Genomic DNA, 15,925 nt, shown 5'->3' on the forward strand with positions numbered 1-15,925 from the left:
TCTGAAAGCGTAAATTCCCTGGGCCGCAGGTTTCTCCTGGAGGGGAGAGGGGGGACATGGGGCTTTAGGGCTGTTCCTGGGTATATTTGAGCCTCTGAAATGAAATGTCTTCCCCAGACACCCAAAGAGCAGAGGAATCAGGAGTTGAGGCCTAATTTTCCACACTTCTTAGGAACAGCAACAGCCTATGTGGAGGAAGACCTGAAACAGGACGTCAGGGCATTGCACTGAACTCCTTTTGAATGAAGTCTCAGCTGTAAATTTCCACCGTCTGCTATCATTTTTGTGGCTAGGAGCCATTAATCCCTTAGAGTTCTGCCATAGGGGGCATCACCCAGGCCCTGAACACTGCAGGAGGGGTGCCACAACACGAGAGATGTCAGTCGTTGGGTTGGATGTCAGTGGCCTATGCACTCACCCCAGGCATCCCTGGGGGTCTGGTCAGTGCCACAGGGGACATGTAAGGAAAGGGGACACAGCACATTCACACACAGCCCAGCAGTCCTGTCATCCCCCTCGCGTCGTCTCCCTCAGCGCACCAAGGCAGCACACTTCCATATCTGATTTTCTTCCTTACTCTGGGAGAGCTTCAGGGACGCTGGTGCTGTGGGTGGCCTCCAGAAGGAGCACCACCATATTCTCTCTCTCAACCTCTGCCACTGGTGGCAGCTAAGGAAGCCAAGGACTGATCAGAGTTAGTTGGAAGCCTTGGTCTTCTCAGGAAAGGAAAGTTGTTCTAGAACTTAACCCAGGCCTCTGGGTCCCTCCCCTAGCCTCTTAGACAAGAATACCAGGAGGAAACAAGCAATGATGTAAAAACAGGTTTTAAAGTTTCAAGGAAGAAGAGGAGAGAGAGAGAGAGAGAGAGAGAGAGAGAGAGAGAGAGAGAGAGAGAATAACAAACTCAAGAGAAAACTTGGGCTTCTCCATTGTGAAGAAAGAGTCAAGTACACATCATTCCGGTTTTAGAGTATGAATGTCCACATCTCAAGAGGAGAAATGCTGGTGACATGTGCTCAGGAAACACAGGTGTACCCAGGAAACACATGTGTGCCTGAACTGCAGTTTGAACACTGAACATAAGAATAATCCTGCCTAAACCCCACAGTTCCAAACACTCCCCCAACCAAAGCCTAAAGCTAACCCTAAGCCAGACAATTACTGATATCCCAAACTATGAATTTCCCTAAATTTAAAATATCCCTTTGCTTAACTTTCATTTAAAAGTATAAATACTGGGGGCTGGAGAGATAGCACAGTGGGTAGGGCATTTGCCTTGCACACGGCCGACCCAGGTTCGATTCCCAGCATCCCATATGGTCCCCCAAGCACCGCCAGGAGTTAATTTCTGAGTGCATGAGCCAGGACTCAGGAGTAACCCCAGTGCATCGCCAGGTGTAACCCAAAAAGCAAAAAAAAAAAAAAAAAAAAAAAGTATGAACACAGGAAAAACTAATAGTAAACCCTCCACAAATCTAACCTTAGCTCCATCCCTAGGTTAATCCCAATGCTAAGAAAAGGCAAAAACCTTTTCTTGCCAAATTTCCCAACTATAACAATCATCTTATACTTAACTTTCCTGAGAGACAAAGAGGCAGGATGGGAGAGTCACTCGGGAGGAAAATTAGGGACAGTAGTGGTGAGAAATGTGTGCTAACGAAGGGATGGTATTGGAACATTGTGTGACTGAAACCCAATCTTGAACTTTGACTGTGTATCTCACAGTGATTCATTTTTTTAAAAATCAAAGCTTAAAGTTCAGAGTGATAGTACAGCAGGGAAGGGAAGGCCTTACCTTGGAGGCAGCCAACCAGGGATTCCATCCCCTGCATCCCAGTGTGCCTCCAAGCACAGAAACGAGTGCTCCATGAGCACAGAGCCATGAATAAGCCCTCAGCACCGCTGGATGTGACTGAAAACCCAAACTAAAAGAAAACCAAACCTAACCAAACAGAGTCCCACCCAGCCCAAGGCAGCTGGAAACCCGCAGAGCAAGGAAATGCTGCGATGCCAGGTCCCGACCGTCCATCTCTGCACGAATCTGTCCTTTTTTGCAGTCTCTCTCTCAGCGCACCTGGCCATTTGCAGTCTCTCCCTCCCAACTCCCCTCTCTCCCACCCTCTCCCCACCTCTCCCCTGCTCACTCCCTCTCTCTCTCCTCCCTCACTCCCATCTCTAGCTCCCACCTCCAGTCCCCACTCTCTGAAAGGAAGATGGTTCTGTTGGGTTTGGGGCCACACCCTGACCCGGCTGGACACTCAGGTATCGCCCCTGCCAGTGCTCCGGGAACCAAATGGGGTACTGAGGTCCCGGGAGGCGAAGCAACGTGACCACAGCACGCATGCGCGCTGCAGTCGAGCAAAGTGCATGCTGGGAAGACGAGGCGGTGAGGCATGCCTGTGTAACCAAGATGGCACCACCCGCGGTCTGGCGATGGAGTCTGCCTAGCAAACTGGTGAGTTGGACACTGGCACCCCAGGGGGTACCCTGAGCCCACCACGACTTATACCCTGAGCACAGAATCAGGAACAATACCAAAGTACCGCGAGTGCCAAAAACTTAGAAAAAAAAGTTTCAAAGCATGCCTGTATAGTAAAGATGGCGCCGCTCACAGGCGGAGCCTTAGTTTGCCTAGCAAGAGTCCCAACTAAGTCGGATCCCTGAGCACAGAGCCAGGAACGACCTCAAAACCATCTAGCGAGCCAAAAACAAAAACCGAATAAAAGTTGACGTCCAGAACCGCGACTGACCCAAGGGAGCGGGAGCCGTCAGAAGTGTCCGGTGTCCCGGAACGCGTCTCCCACGCCTCCATTTCAAAGATGGCGCGAAAACAATGACGGACCGCCGTACCGGGCGAGGATCTGCAGCGTGCATGCGCACTGAAGCGACGCACAGCATTCTGGGAAGCTATGCCTGTGTAGTAAAGATGGTGTCGAAAACACACTGACGACAGAGTACAGCTGACCTAGCAAGCGTTCGACCCAAGTTCGATCCCTGACATCCCAGAGAGTCCCCTCATCCCGCCAGGAGTGATTCCTGAGATCTGACCTGTGCGTCTGGGACGGCATCCGGGCATACCTGTATAGTAAAGATGGCGCTGACGAAAGTCCCGGCGACATAGTCCAGCTTGCCTTGCAAGCTCAGAACTGAGTTTGAGCCCCAGCACCCCAGGGGCTCCCGCGATCCCGCCAGGAGTGATCCCTGAGCAGGGCCAGGAATAAGACCTGAGTGTGGGCCAAAAAATAGAGAGAAAAAGATGGCGTCGACAGTGACTGGCGAGTGCGTGGGGGGCCGGGGCTTGCAGCAAGAGGAGCAAGCAGATGTCGTTCTGGGAAAACAAGTGTTTAATTCATGTCACCCCTGAGGCGTCACACCTGCGCGAGGAAGAGCACACGCAATACCACCAGAGGGCACTAGTGAGCCACGAGTAACGCGGACCAGGCAGGCAACCGAGCAGTGCTCAGGACATCCCTCAGGTGTTGCAGGGCCACAGGAGGTCTGCTGCGAAACCCTTCAGCCCGACATGGCGTGGGGGGCCCTGGGGGGGCTGTCCCCCAGCACACACACCTCACAGCGCCCACCTTCCTGCCCCCTCTCAGGACATCTGGAATAGGAGCAGCAAGAAAAGGCTCTGGGACTGCTTCTCTCCCTCCTGCTCCCTCTCACTGCCGGTCCTCACTGGGCTCCAGCGTGCCACAAAGGCTGATAGACCAAAAAAGCAAAAAAAAAAGGGGGGGGGGAGGTGCCTGGAGAGATAGCACAGTGGGTAGGGCGTTTGTCTTGCACACAGCCGACCCAGGTTTGATTCCCAGCATCCCATATGGTCCCCTGAGCACCACCAGGAGTAACTCCTGATTGCAGAGCCAGGAGTAACCCCTGTGAATCGCTGGGTGTGACCCAAAAGCAAAGCAAAAAAAAAAGAAAAAAAAAAGGCTGATAGAGGGGCTCGTCATCCCCAGGGCACAGAATCTGTGCCGTGGTACAGTGAAGCCCAGGACTACTGTGAGATGCACTCAACACGTTGCACCACTGCAGCTCCCCCCTCGCAGCCTTACGGCACCTATTTCAACCCTGCACAACTGAACAAGCAGCCCTCTCTCCATTTGTGCCCACTCAATGCTGTACACTGTCAGAAACTGCATTCCTAACCCTGCATTCATTCTTCCCTGACTCAGAAGGAAGCATTCCCACCTGATACTGTGAACCATCTTTCAAGCATTCGCACTGTACATACTTTTCTATCTGTATTTTTCCATTTTGCCCATGTATCAATGTACTCAGACTTGTTTTGTACGAGTGTCCCATGTGCACAAACATTTGCAAGTCTAACCATGCATGCAGCCTGTTTGAACTCTCTGCATTTGTCACGTGCATTTCATGATGCATCTATAATCTTATGCATCCATGACGTCGTGCCTCAGCAGCTTGAATTCCATACAGCCATGCACTGTAGCATGTGACTCAACTTTTTTACAGAGCGGGCCATGGCCCAAGGAGCCAGCACCTTATGTAAGGAGTGACTATCAGCATGGCAGAGATGCTCAGAAATATTGGGCACATCCCTTCCGTAACACGCAGTTTCCATGGCTGGGATCCCATGACATCCTCAAAGGCCACTCCATGTGAATCATCTCCCTGAGAGAACACCCGAGGTGTGGTGGTCCTGTGATGCACAGCTGGGGAAAGTCTCATCTCTTCACTCCATCTTTCAAAGGGAAAAAGCGCTTTGACACATGGATGGGTTGGGGGCACCACAACATATTTTGTGAGAAGACCCAAGAATGAGATAATCCATTTTTCTTTATTAAAAATAATTTACAGCATCGGTAACATGTACACAATGGCCAGCTGAACTTAACCTCCTGTAGATCACTATACCATACTTAACATCACTTAACTGAAAACTGCTAATGCTGTTTTGTTGGCTTAAGAGAATAGAGGACGATTTGTAACGATGGAAGACATGAGCTTCACGAAGATCAGTGGCAAAGCTGACCAAGTCCTTGGCACAACAGTACCCTCAGGGAGAAAAGCCAGTGACTGCAGAACTGTCCCTGAGCCTCAGTCACACTAAGAGTTCACTGTGGTACCTCGGTCACTTCTCTGAGATCTAAAGGCAGAGAGGGGTCTTTCTCTGGAGCCAGAGAAAAGGGGACTCAAATCATCTCCCTTCGAGACACCCAGACAGGTCCCAGTCTATACCCCCCCTCCCTTTCTTGCCCTGTAGTACCAGAGTCACCCACTGGATGCCCAGTGAAACACTGAAGAGATTCTTAGTGGTCCCCCTCAGCTTCAGAGATAAAACCAGGCACTGGTGACAACTATCACCTGGAGAATCCTGACAGCCAGGTGACCCAGAGGCTGGACAGCAGATCCCATAGATGTCACAGGGCAGTGGATGGGGTCAGGCAAAAGATCAGTATTTTAATGCTTCACCAGCATTAATATTTTTTAGATATGGGTGCCCTCCACCCCCAGAATCTCCCAGGTGGGGGGCAAGCTTCTCAAGGCTTAAGGGCTGTTGTCTCAGTAAGAGATGGAGAACCTGGTTTTCGAGATTTGTCTACTACTAGACTGAAAAGGCAGGAAACACAACTGCTCCATTTGCTACTAACAAGCTCTAAACTAGTCTGTCTGTGCCAAGGCCTCTGAATAGAAACATTTATTACAATAGGCTTAAAAATAACATGATTCCCTATAGGCACGGGAGAGCTGGAATGAGCACTTCTGCTTCAAACTTGAAATTCCCCTTTGCTGACCCGCATTTTCACACAAGGAAAAACTGCACAGACAGATACATGGCATGATAAACTAGCAAACACATTTGAAAGACAAAAGCAATCTCTAAAGCTATAAAGGTAAATCTTTAAAACACATCACTTTGTTGTTTCCACGATGCTAATTCGGAATGTGCAAAATTCTCATTCTTCACCTTACTATACAGTTTTGAATGTTGGGCATAAAACAAATCACACAACACCCTGTGCAACAGGAGAGACTTCGTAATTGCAATGATTTAAGTAAGTCAAAGAAAGATTATGGGGGGAAAAAAATCACTGTGATGATGAGCCTTTGGCATGCTAAGCTTGGTTTAACAAGAACATGGAAGGGGTCTACACAATCATCTACACGACCTTTCTCTTCAAAAGTCGCTAAGCTTCTTGGGAGACTGTAGGATATGGAACTCTTACAGCAATCACATCAGTGTCTGATCCCCAGAGCAAGCTTGCTTTTGGTTTCAACAGAAACAGTATATTTACTACACAGATCTCAGATAAATTCATGATTCAGCCTTGTAGGAAATCAATTGAAATCATTAAGACAAGACCCACATTTTAAACAAGGGTCAGGGTTAAGAGTGATTGTACAGTTGACTCTGGATGATTTAAAATACTCAAACAACTCATTTTACTGTTTCATGATTCAAATCATGTTCTCATCAGCAAATGGGAAATCTGGGGCTATGATGAGTGGTCCCGAGCATTTCTGGCTAGAACCTCAGACTGAAGTGAGGCGAGCTATCTAAAACCGGAATCCAGAGCCGGCCCAAGAGTGCAGGGCGGGGAGGAGAGCAACTGACAGACTAAAGATGGGCTGAGCCAGTGGAACACTCACTTCCAGGAGCGGCCTCGGCCAGCACATCCACAGTGCTGCACCTGCAGCTGTGCAGAGCCCTTGGCCGGATTCCACACTGATCAAGCGGTATCTGGCGGTGGCTATGTGCACTCTGCATTCTTGGGAGACAGATCATGAGCCTGCCTTAGTTTACCAACTGAGAACATCACCTAAAACGTCCAAGAAAATTCCAACATTCATGATCTTATTCTGCCTGGGCACCCTCAAGGAAGACAGGTTCCTCTTAAACCAACAAACAGCAGCAACAGTCATAGGTTCAGAAAGCGACAACTTCAGGAAGGTCATTCAGAGAAGCGTCCCGTTACTGACAAGGATCGGATTGCACACCCACCCAAGTGCTTACAGGCCTCTCCACAACACTTCACACATTGTTTAGCAATGAAAATAGCACCGTGTGTATTATTTAAGGTCGACAAGACTCGCCTCGGCTTCCTCCCCACTGCGCCATGGATGGGGCGACTGAGCGGGCGGCAGGGCCCGCTGTGGCTCCCCGGGAAGGACTCCCGGGCCCGTCCAGCATGGAGGCTTTGGCGATGACCATTTGTGTGAGTGGATACTATAAGAATTTTCGCGCTACAAAGTTTAATAATCCTCCGTGTTGGAACAAAGTTATTTCCACATCATTTTCGAATGCAGCGATGACTCTGAATGCTTTGCCAGTACTGGTCTGCAGAGAAAGCACAAACACATGGGTGAGTGGGGAGACCATCACGGGCGACTCAGAGCTCACTGCCCTGTGTACACACCCTGCTGGAGAAGCCTCCCCCTGCGTGCCATGTATATCGTGAGGGAGAAACGCAGGTACTGCCCCTAACAGGCCAGGGCCCGGCTGTGTCACCTAGAGCATGACAGCAGGGATCTCCCTGTGGCCTTTCACTAAGGCTAAGCCCAGGTGCTCAGATTCACGTGGGAGCCTGTGGTGGGCAGCCACACCATCAGACACCCCCAGGCAGCATGGAAGAGTACTGTCTACACTTTGTGGCTCTGGGCATCATCATCGATTCAGAGCCCCAGCCCCAGCCCCACTGGTCGGGCTGAACCAGGGAGTCCACAACGAGCGATACCTTCACAGCCACTGTGACTCCAGGACACAAGTCTTCAGGAAACGTGAAAGAGAACGTCTCTCTACCAGACAGGCCCAAAGAATCTGCACTCTCTCCTGGAAGGAACTGCAATGGCGCGATTCCAACTCCAATCAAATGATCCTTGTGGATTTTTTCATAGCTTTCGGCCAGAACAGCTTTCACACCCTGGGGAGGAAATAGTGATGTTATTTCTTGAACCTGGTTCGTCTGAGTTTCGTGGGTGAGGATTCTCCAGGCTGCCTAAGAGCCTCGTAGGCAGTCTCCCTGGCAGTGCTTCTGCACGAGCTGTCTGAAATACAAATATGGTGCCTCATGCCAGGCTGCGGGTGACTCTTTCTTCCTGGCTTTTTGGGCCACACCCCGAGATGCTCAGGATTTACTCCTGGTGGCACTTGGAGGACGCTATAGGCCGCAAGCAAGGGAAGCACGCTCCCTGCTGTCCTGCCGTCCTGCCTGAGGCGTCGCTAGACCATGATGACTTCCTCCACTGGAGTGACGGCGCCCCAACCCCGGCAAGAGCTGAACTGAGAAGGCGGCCAGAGAGGGGCAGAGGCTGTGTTCCGTCAGGTGTTGCACCCCAAGCACTGAGGCCTGGCGATGGAGAGCGCGGTTCTAGGCCAGGGCTGCCCGGGCCATGCAAGTCTGTTCTGTGCCTGGCACCGTGAACCATGGTTCCCTGAGGGGAGTTGGGTGTGACCCAAACCAAACTCCCAACAGAAAACCACCCTGACGTATAGAACTCAGACTGTGGACTGAAAGGAGATTTACTGTCCATCCAACACCAGGCTACACCCTGACAGTGATAGCCCAGAGCACTCTTGAGATTGTGGCCACTCTTTCCCTCTGTCAGAGCTGCAGACAAGGCAAAACACCTGCCTTTAGCAAGACAAATCCAGTCATGGGAGAGAATTAGCAGAAAGTGGGAGCGGCCATACAGTGGGGAGGGCACCTGCCTTGTACTGGAATACCCGCGTTCGATCCCTGGCACCCCACAGGGTATCCCAGCCCCTGCCATGCCAGGAGTGAGCCCTGAGCACAGAGCTGGGAGTGAGCCCTGAGTAGTAATGACACGAGCATCAAACAAGATCATCTAAATTAAGCACGAAATTCAAATCAGCACAAAGGAGCACAGAGAGAGAGCTAGGACAGATGAGACATGAGAAACAAGAATCTTTAAACTCTTAAGTTGTAACAGTGACATGAATGAGTCAGTACCAGCAAGTAGGGCCCCTTGGCAGCCCAGTCTCGAGAGTTGCCTGAGCCGTACTTCTTGCCCGCGAGGATGATGAGCGGGATGCCTTCCTTCTGGTACAGCTCTGCGGCCTCAAACACGTCCAGCTGTTGGAGACAGCAGAGACAGATGCTGAGTACACACCAAAGGCGGCAGCTGCAGTCCAGAACCCGGACAAGTGCCCACCTTCTGTCCTGATGGGAAGTGAACTGTTTTGGGGGCTGGTTTTCCGATAAACTTATTGACGAGCTTGATATTGGCAAAGGTGCCTCTTGTCATCACGGCATCGTTCCCTCTCCGGGCTCCATAGGAGTTGAACTCACGAGGGCTAAGGCTGCAACAAGGACAGCAAAGGCACTTACATTTCAGGAGGAAACAAATGTCCCTGGATCATAAAATTCTGCTGACATTATGATTTACGGTAAATACAACAGTATTAGACTCTGCTAAGTAAAAGGCCCTAAGTAAAAAGAAAAAAAAAAGCAGGACGTGATTCAAACAGTCTAAACCTGTTCTATCCTGAAAGATTCCTTTTCTCTGGATTCTTTTTGCACATCACTGAGAAGTGTCCAGAGGCTATTTCTAGAGTGAAATCAGTGCAGGCAGCCAGATCAGCCCCCACACCATCAGGGACAGGGCCTGGGGTGGGGGAGGGGATGACAAGAGCAAGAAGGGGCACGGCACTGCACACCAGCAGGGCAGAGGTCAGAGCCACCACATACCCCCGGTGCGTCAGGTACTTGGCGGCAGCGCTGCTCCGAGCGATGCTCCCAGCAGGGGATATGTGATCTGTGGTGACCGAGTCTCCCAGGTAGAGTAAGACGTGGGCATCCTCGATAGGCTGCAGGGCGGCGGGCTCTTTGGTCTACAAAGAACAGGTGAAGGCGTTTCAGAGGGGCGACTGCTCCTGAGGGGCGGGGCAGACTGGGCCACTCTGCCCTCAGTCACTCCGACACCAGCCCTGCTGGTCTGGGCATGGGCCAGGCAGGGAGACCTGCTACCTCAAAATTCTCTCCAGAGCCATGGCACAGCGGGGAGGGCATTTGTCTTGCACACAGACCATCCAGTTCCATCCTCAGTATCCCACACGGTCCCCTGAGCACACCCAGGAGTAATCCAAACTGAGTGCAGAGCAGAAGTAACCCTGAGCACCTCCAGGTAGGCCAACGTACTACGGACTCTGCGCCCCCCCCCACCCCCTCCCCCCGCCAAAACAACAACAAAAAACAGATTCTGGCTAGAGGGAACAGAGCGATAGAGCAGGCCTTGCACACAGATGACCTGAGTTCGATCCCAGAGCCCGCCAGAAGTGATCCCTGAGCACCATCAGGTGTGGTCCCAAAACACAAATTCTTCAAAATTAAACTCACAAGGTTTTATACTTCAGTTTTTTGTTTGTTTTTTTTTTTCAAATATCACGCACCGAGGGGCTGTGTTGATAGCACAGCGGTAGGGCGTTTGCATTGCACGCGGCCGACCCGGGTTCGATTCCCAGCATCCCACATGGTCCCCCAAATACTGCTAGGAATAATTCCTGAGTGTATGAGCCAGGAATAACCCCTGTGCATCGCCGGGTGTGACCCAAAAAGCAAAAAAGAAAAAAAAATCACGCACCAAACAATACTTACAAGCTTATCAAAAAAGGAAGGACATCGGATATAAGTAGACTTCGCTTCCCATGGGAACAAGACTGAATCTGGTGCTTCTAAGGAATTCCACCGTTTATTTCCCATCTGTTAATAGGTCAGGGCGGAGAAACAAAGAGAACAATAGGATGGAATCAGAGACTGATGAGATGATCGTGGAAATGAAAAAGTGTGTAAGTCACAAGAAGAAAAAGAACAAAGTAGTATGAGCTCCGTACCCACGTACAGAACAAGTTACACGGTGCTCCCAACAAAGCCACAGTCTTTTGGGAGAGGGTGAAGACAGACTGGCTCACCAAATGCTGCATCTCCAAGATTTATAACAGCTGATTTATAACTAAAAAGACTCACAGCTGAGTGCCAAGAGTCCACAGATGTTTGCTTGTTCAAAGTCCAACCCCTCACCACACATCCCCGCTCCGGCCCACTGGCACCGGATAATCTCTATGCCATCCCGCTCTAAGAGTGTCCACCTTCCAAGAGCCGGCCTGCCTTCCTCTAGGCTTGCCAGCTGCCCTTCCCCGTCACCAGTGAGATGACAAGTTCTACAAAGGCCTAAAATCGCCTGTGGAGTCGGGACCGGCTGACGTCACTTCCTACCGCCTTGCTCCTGACTTCTGCAGTTCTAGCCACCGGTCCCTCTTCTGCCTATCTGGCCAGGTGAGGGCCTCCCTCAGTCAACACCTTCAAACCTCCCTCAAGCGAGGCGCTCACGACTCTCCATCTGTAACCCTGCAAGTACCACCCGAATCCCACGCAGCTGATCCTACTGAACGTTCTCTTATTCATAGCAATGACCACTTTTCAGCCTGCTAGAGCTGAGACTTACTGTGGACAGACCACTGTTTCAAATCATGAGAACTTCTCGAAGGGCTCATGGACTGCCTTTTCACCCTCCCTGCAAGTGGAGGCTGTATCTGTGGAAATCTGCCCCTTCTGGCCAGGGAACAAAGCTGCCTTCAGTGCACAGATCGCACCTGAGCTCCCAGCATCATCCTGGACAGTTCAGCACTGGGAGCTAGAACCCAGCCTCACCACGGGAAGAAGGAAAGAGCACCACTCCTGACTCGCATTTCCCACGTGCTCAGGACCACGGGTGTTGTTCAGGGAGGACATCTGCCACATAGCCCAGGAGCGATCCATATTTACGTGGGAAAAACTTTCTTCGTTACTTACTACTCTAGAGTACGCTTCACAGTACCTGAAATCGTGAAACAGCACAAAGGTCCAACCTAGAATGAATGAGCAGGTATAAAACTGTAGGACAACGTTGTGGTCCATCCACAACAGAACATGACTCGGCCACAAGGAACAAAGTGCAGCTGTGACTGTACGCAGGGACCTGGACAGCTGCGCCAAAGGCAGCGGGCCGGGAGGAGAACAAGGGCAGAATCGTCTCCCTCACGTGAGGAAGCAGAGTGACACAAGCAAGAAAGAACAAAGACTCCAAGGCAACAGGACCTGGGAGAGAGGGGGTCTTCAGCAAGCAGATCACTGTCGGGCATGTGGAGAGCAGGGACACACACACAGCGGGAACTCTGGCAGAGGGTGTGGTGTTGGAACAGTTTTGCCTGAAACCCTGTTAGTGTCAATACTGAGAATCACAATGCTAAAAATACAATCTTCAAAAATAAGTATTTGTAAAGTGACTGTTTTTCCTGCTTTCGCTCAAGCTATCGCTGGCGGGGCCGAGGCCCGCCTGTGGGAACGTGACTGAGGGCCTGACATCACTGTCGCCAGGGCACAGGGGGAGAGAGACTTGCATTCCTTTCAAATCCAGAAAGAGCCGAGGGGCTGAAGGGACAGCACAATACTGCGGGTGCGTGACTTTCCCGTACATGGCGAACCCAGGTCCGATCCCCAACATCCCGTAAGGTCCCCCAGGGCTTAACCAAGAGTGAGCCCTGAACAGAGCCAATCATAAGCCATCACTGCCCACCCCCAAGACCCCAAGCATCTGGAACCGCTAAGTGAATGGCAGCACTAATGTCCCTCGACACGCCCAGGTGCAGGGTGACAAACACTGGCGACACATTTCTGAGAAAGAGGGCGGGAGAGGTTAGACCGGGTGGAGGTACGTGAACTGCACGCACACAGTACTGAGTCCCACAGCGGTCCCCGAGCACAGAGTCAACAATAAGCCCTGGGCACCACAAGCCTGTCCCTCAAATTAAATACAAGTAAGAGCAGTAACTTGGTCCCTACAAACTCCAGACACAAAATCCCTAGTGCTACCCATTAAACACACCACTCGGGTCATCTGCAGCATTGTTCTTTGGAAAGCAGAGGACTGGGCAGAGAAAACTGACTTTAAAAAGTGTAGTTTTAAAAAATAATAAGTAAAAAGTTTAGTTTTACCTCAATTTTCTCTTTCAGTGCTTTAAACATAGAAAATATAACATGTTCTTCCTCAATCTGATGTATTTCCTCTCGCCTGGGCCAAATATCATGCAGGTAAATGTTCTTGCCGGCAGAGTCCGTACCTGGGCGGGAAGTTCAATGACGGTCAGACTGGGAGCACGGGGAGCACGGGGAGCACGGGGAGCCCGGCGGGAGGCTCGAAGGATGATTGTGCTCAATGCCCGGCAGACACCTGAGCTTGGTGGCTAAGAAACTCATCACACCAGAAGTGGAGACAGGAGCTTGCACACATGCCTGGGACGTGGGAGCCGAGCGCCAGGGTCGAGCTCAGCTCACATCACCACGTGGCCATCTGGCCCCTGAGCATGAGCAAGGAGCAACCCTTAAGCACCGACGAGTATTCAAAACAGAAACCAGAGGCAAGAGTGAGAGCACAGCGGGGAAGGTGTTGGTCCTGCTTAAGGCCAACCTGGGGCTCCATCCCCAGCGACCCCTAGGTTCCCCCCAGCCCGCCAGGAGTGATTCCCTGAGCACAGAGCCAGGAGTCAGACCTGCGTACCTCCGAGGTGGTACAAAAACAGAAACAAAAGTAATTTTTAAAAATTGCTTCAGGGCTGGAGCGATAGCACAGCGGGTAGTGTGTTTGCCTTGCACGCAGCCGACCCGGGTTCGATTCCCAGCATCCCATATGGTCCCCCGAGCACCGCCAAGAGTAATTCCTGAGTGCATGAGCCAGGAATAACCCTTGTGCATCGCCGGGTGTGACCCAAAAAAGCAAAAAAATAAAAAAATTTAAAAAATTGCTTCAAGGGCTGGAGCGATAGCACAGCAGGTTGGGTGTTTGCATTTGAACGCGGCCGACCAGGGTTTGATTCCCAGCATCCCATATGATTCCCCGAGCACCGCCAGGAGGAATTCCTGAGTACATGAGCCAGGAGTAACCCCTGAGCATTGCCGGGTGTGTCCCAAAAAGCAAAAAAAAAAAAAAATTGCTTCAAAATGTTCACAGCCCCTATGGTGAGATAAAATAATCTTCACTTTCTTCCATGAAAACATGTTTGTTTTGACCATTCTGTTAGCAAATTGTTAGTAACAAGCAATATAAAATAAATTATTGAGAGCCTGTTATGTGGGCAGGCTTAAGTGGTGGTCGGGAAAACTGGAGAGAATGGTGGAAGGAAGGTGTTGGAAAACTGAATGTTTGTAACAAATCTTTATGAACAACTTTGTAAACCAGTGTTCATGTAGCGCATAGGGAAAACAAATTTTTAATGAAAAACCTTGAAACTGATAAAAAGACTAAAAAAGAAAATATTCACAAGTCCTTCCAAAACTTATCACGGAAAGTGAGTAAATTATTCAACACAATACTTCATGATTAAGCAAATTAAGAAAAAAAGTAATTGTGCACATTTTAAAATTTTCGTATGAATAAACAGGTAGCTACACAGTAAGATTTTCTGAAATATTTAAAAGAATAAACAGTCTAAGAAATATTTAAAAATGACAGCTCTGGGAACTAGAGCAATAGCACAGCGGGTAGGGCATTTGCCCTGCACGCGCCCAACCTGGGTTCGATTCCCAGCATCCCATATGGTGCCCCAAGCACCACCAGGAGTAATTCCTGAGTGCAGACCCAGGAGTAACCCCTATGCATCGCCAGTGTGACCCCCCCCCAAAAAAAGTTACAGCTGTGGGGGAAATGCAGTGTGTGTGTGTGTGTGTGTGTGTGTGTGTGTGTGTGTGTGTGTGCAAGAAGACTTTAGTATATACAAAGACCCCAGGGAAAGTCACCTAATGGTTCCTTCTGGAAATCTATATTCACCGTGCCTGCGATGGCGTACGCGACCACGAGGGGAGGGGAGGCGAGGTAACTGGCACGGACACAGTCGCAGAGGCGACCTTCAAAGTTCTTGTTTCCTGATAAAACTCCACAGGTAACTAAATCGCCCTGCGGGGGGAAAGATATTATATTTTCAATTCAAGAAACATTATAAAAATGGAAAATCAATAAAACAAGAAACCTCAAATATTTTCAATAAATAAGCCCGAAAACATTAGTAACAATAGATCTATTCATTTAGGGGGCTGAAAAGACACAACAGCAGGGAAGGCCTTTGCCTTGATGGAAAATTCTAATTCAATCCCCAGCATCCCACTGGGTTTCCCAGAGGCCATCAAGAGTGACCCTTGGAGGACAGAGCCAGGAGTCAGCGCTGAGCACAGAACCAGGAGTAAGCACCAAGCACAGAGTCAGAAGTCAGCCCCAAGCACAGAGCCAGGAGTGAGCCCCAAGAACAGATCCAGGAGTCAGTACAGAGACAGAGCCAGGAGTAAGCTCCGAGCAGAGTCAGGAGTTAGTGCTGAGCATAGAGCCAGGAGTCTGTCGTGAGCACAGAGTCAGGAGTTAGCTCCGAGCACAGAGCCAGAAGTCAGGGCTGAGCACAGAGCCAGGAGTCAGCTCCGAGCACAGAGCCAGGAGTGAGCCCGAAACAGTCAGGAGTCAGCACTGAGCACAGAGCCGGGAGTAGCACTGAGCACAGAACCGGGAGTAGTCCTGAACATTAAGCCAGGAATGAACCCAAAGCACAGAGCCAGTAATGAGCCCAAAGCACAGGTTGAGTAAAGAAAAAAAACCCAAAACCAAAAACTAAATCCTCAGAGTAATTCCTTGTTGTGGGGCTGGAGCAACAGCACAGCGGTAGGGAGTTTGCCACGTGCGCAGCCAGCCTGGCTGAGCCAGGTTCGATTCCTCCGCCCCTTTCGGAGAGCCCAGCAAGCTACCGAGAGTATCTCGCCCGCACGGCAGAGCCTGGCAAGCTCCCCATGACGCATTCGATATGCTAAACACAGTAACAACAAGTCTCACAATGGAGACGTTACTGGGCCCGCTCGAGCAAATCGATGAACAACGGGAGGACAGTGCTATTATTGAGGGGTTATTTCAAGGGCCTATAAATGACTCT

The 15,925-nt window shown here is 50.5% G+C and overlaps 1 protein-coding gene across 1 annotated transcript in view; it reads right to left on the reverse strand.

The window, feature by feature from the left end:
* Positions 1-4,788: 4,788 nt before the first annotated feature.
* The window catches only part of IREB2 (iron responsive element binding protein 2), a 36,336-nt gene continuing 25,199 nt past the window's right edge, over positions 4,789-15,925 (reverse strand). The window contains exons 15-22 of the mRNA XM_056114158.1: positions 14,754-14,910; positions 12,957-13,081; positions 10,581-10,685; positions 9,675-9,817; positions 9,139-9,286; positions 8,937-9,059; positions 7,701-7,886; positions 4,789-7,303 (exon numbers count right to left, since the gene is read on the reverse strand). Of these exons, the coding sequence (XP_055970133.1) occupies positions 7,193-7,303; positions 7,701-7,886; positions 8,937-9,059; positions 9,139-9,286; positions 9,675-9,817; positions 10,581-10,685; positions 12,957-13,081; positions 14,754-14,910 (1,098 nt within the window). The 3' untranslated portion in view covers positions 4,789-7,192. The remainder of the gene's footprint in view (positions 7,304-7,700; positions 7,887-8,936; positions 9,060-9,138; positions 9,287-9,674; positions 9,818-10,580; positions 10,686-12,956; positions 13,082-14,753; positions 14,911-15,925) is intronic.

This window comes from Sorex fumeus, unplaced genomic scaffold (assembly GCF_029834395.1).
Source record: "Sorex fumeus unplaced genomic scaffold, SorFum_2.1 ptg000024l, whole genome shotgun sequence".
Taxonomy (NCBI): Eukaryota; Metazoa; Chordata; class Mammalia; order Eulipotyphla; family Soricidae; genus Sorex; species Sorex fumeus.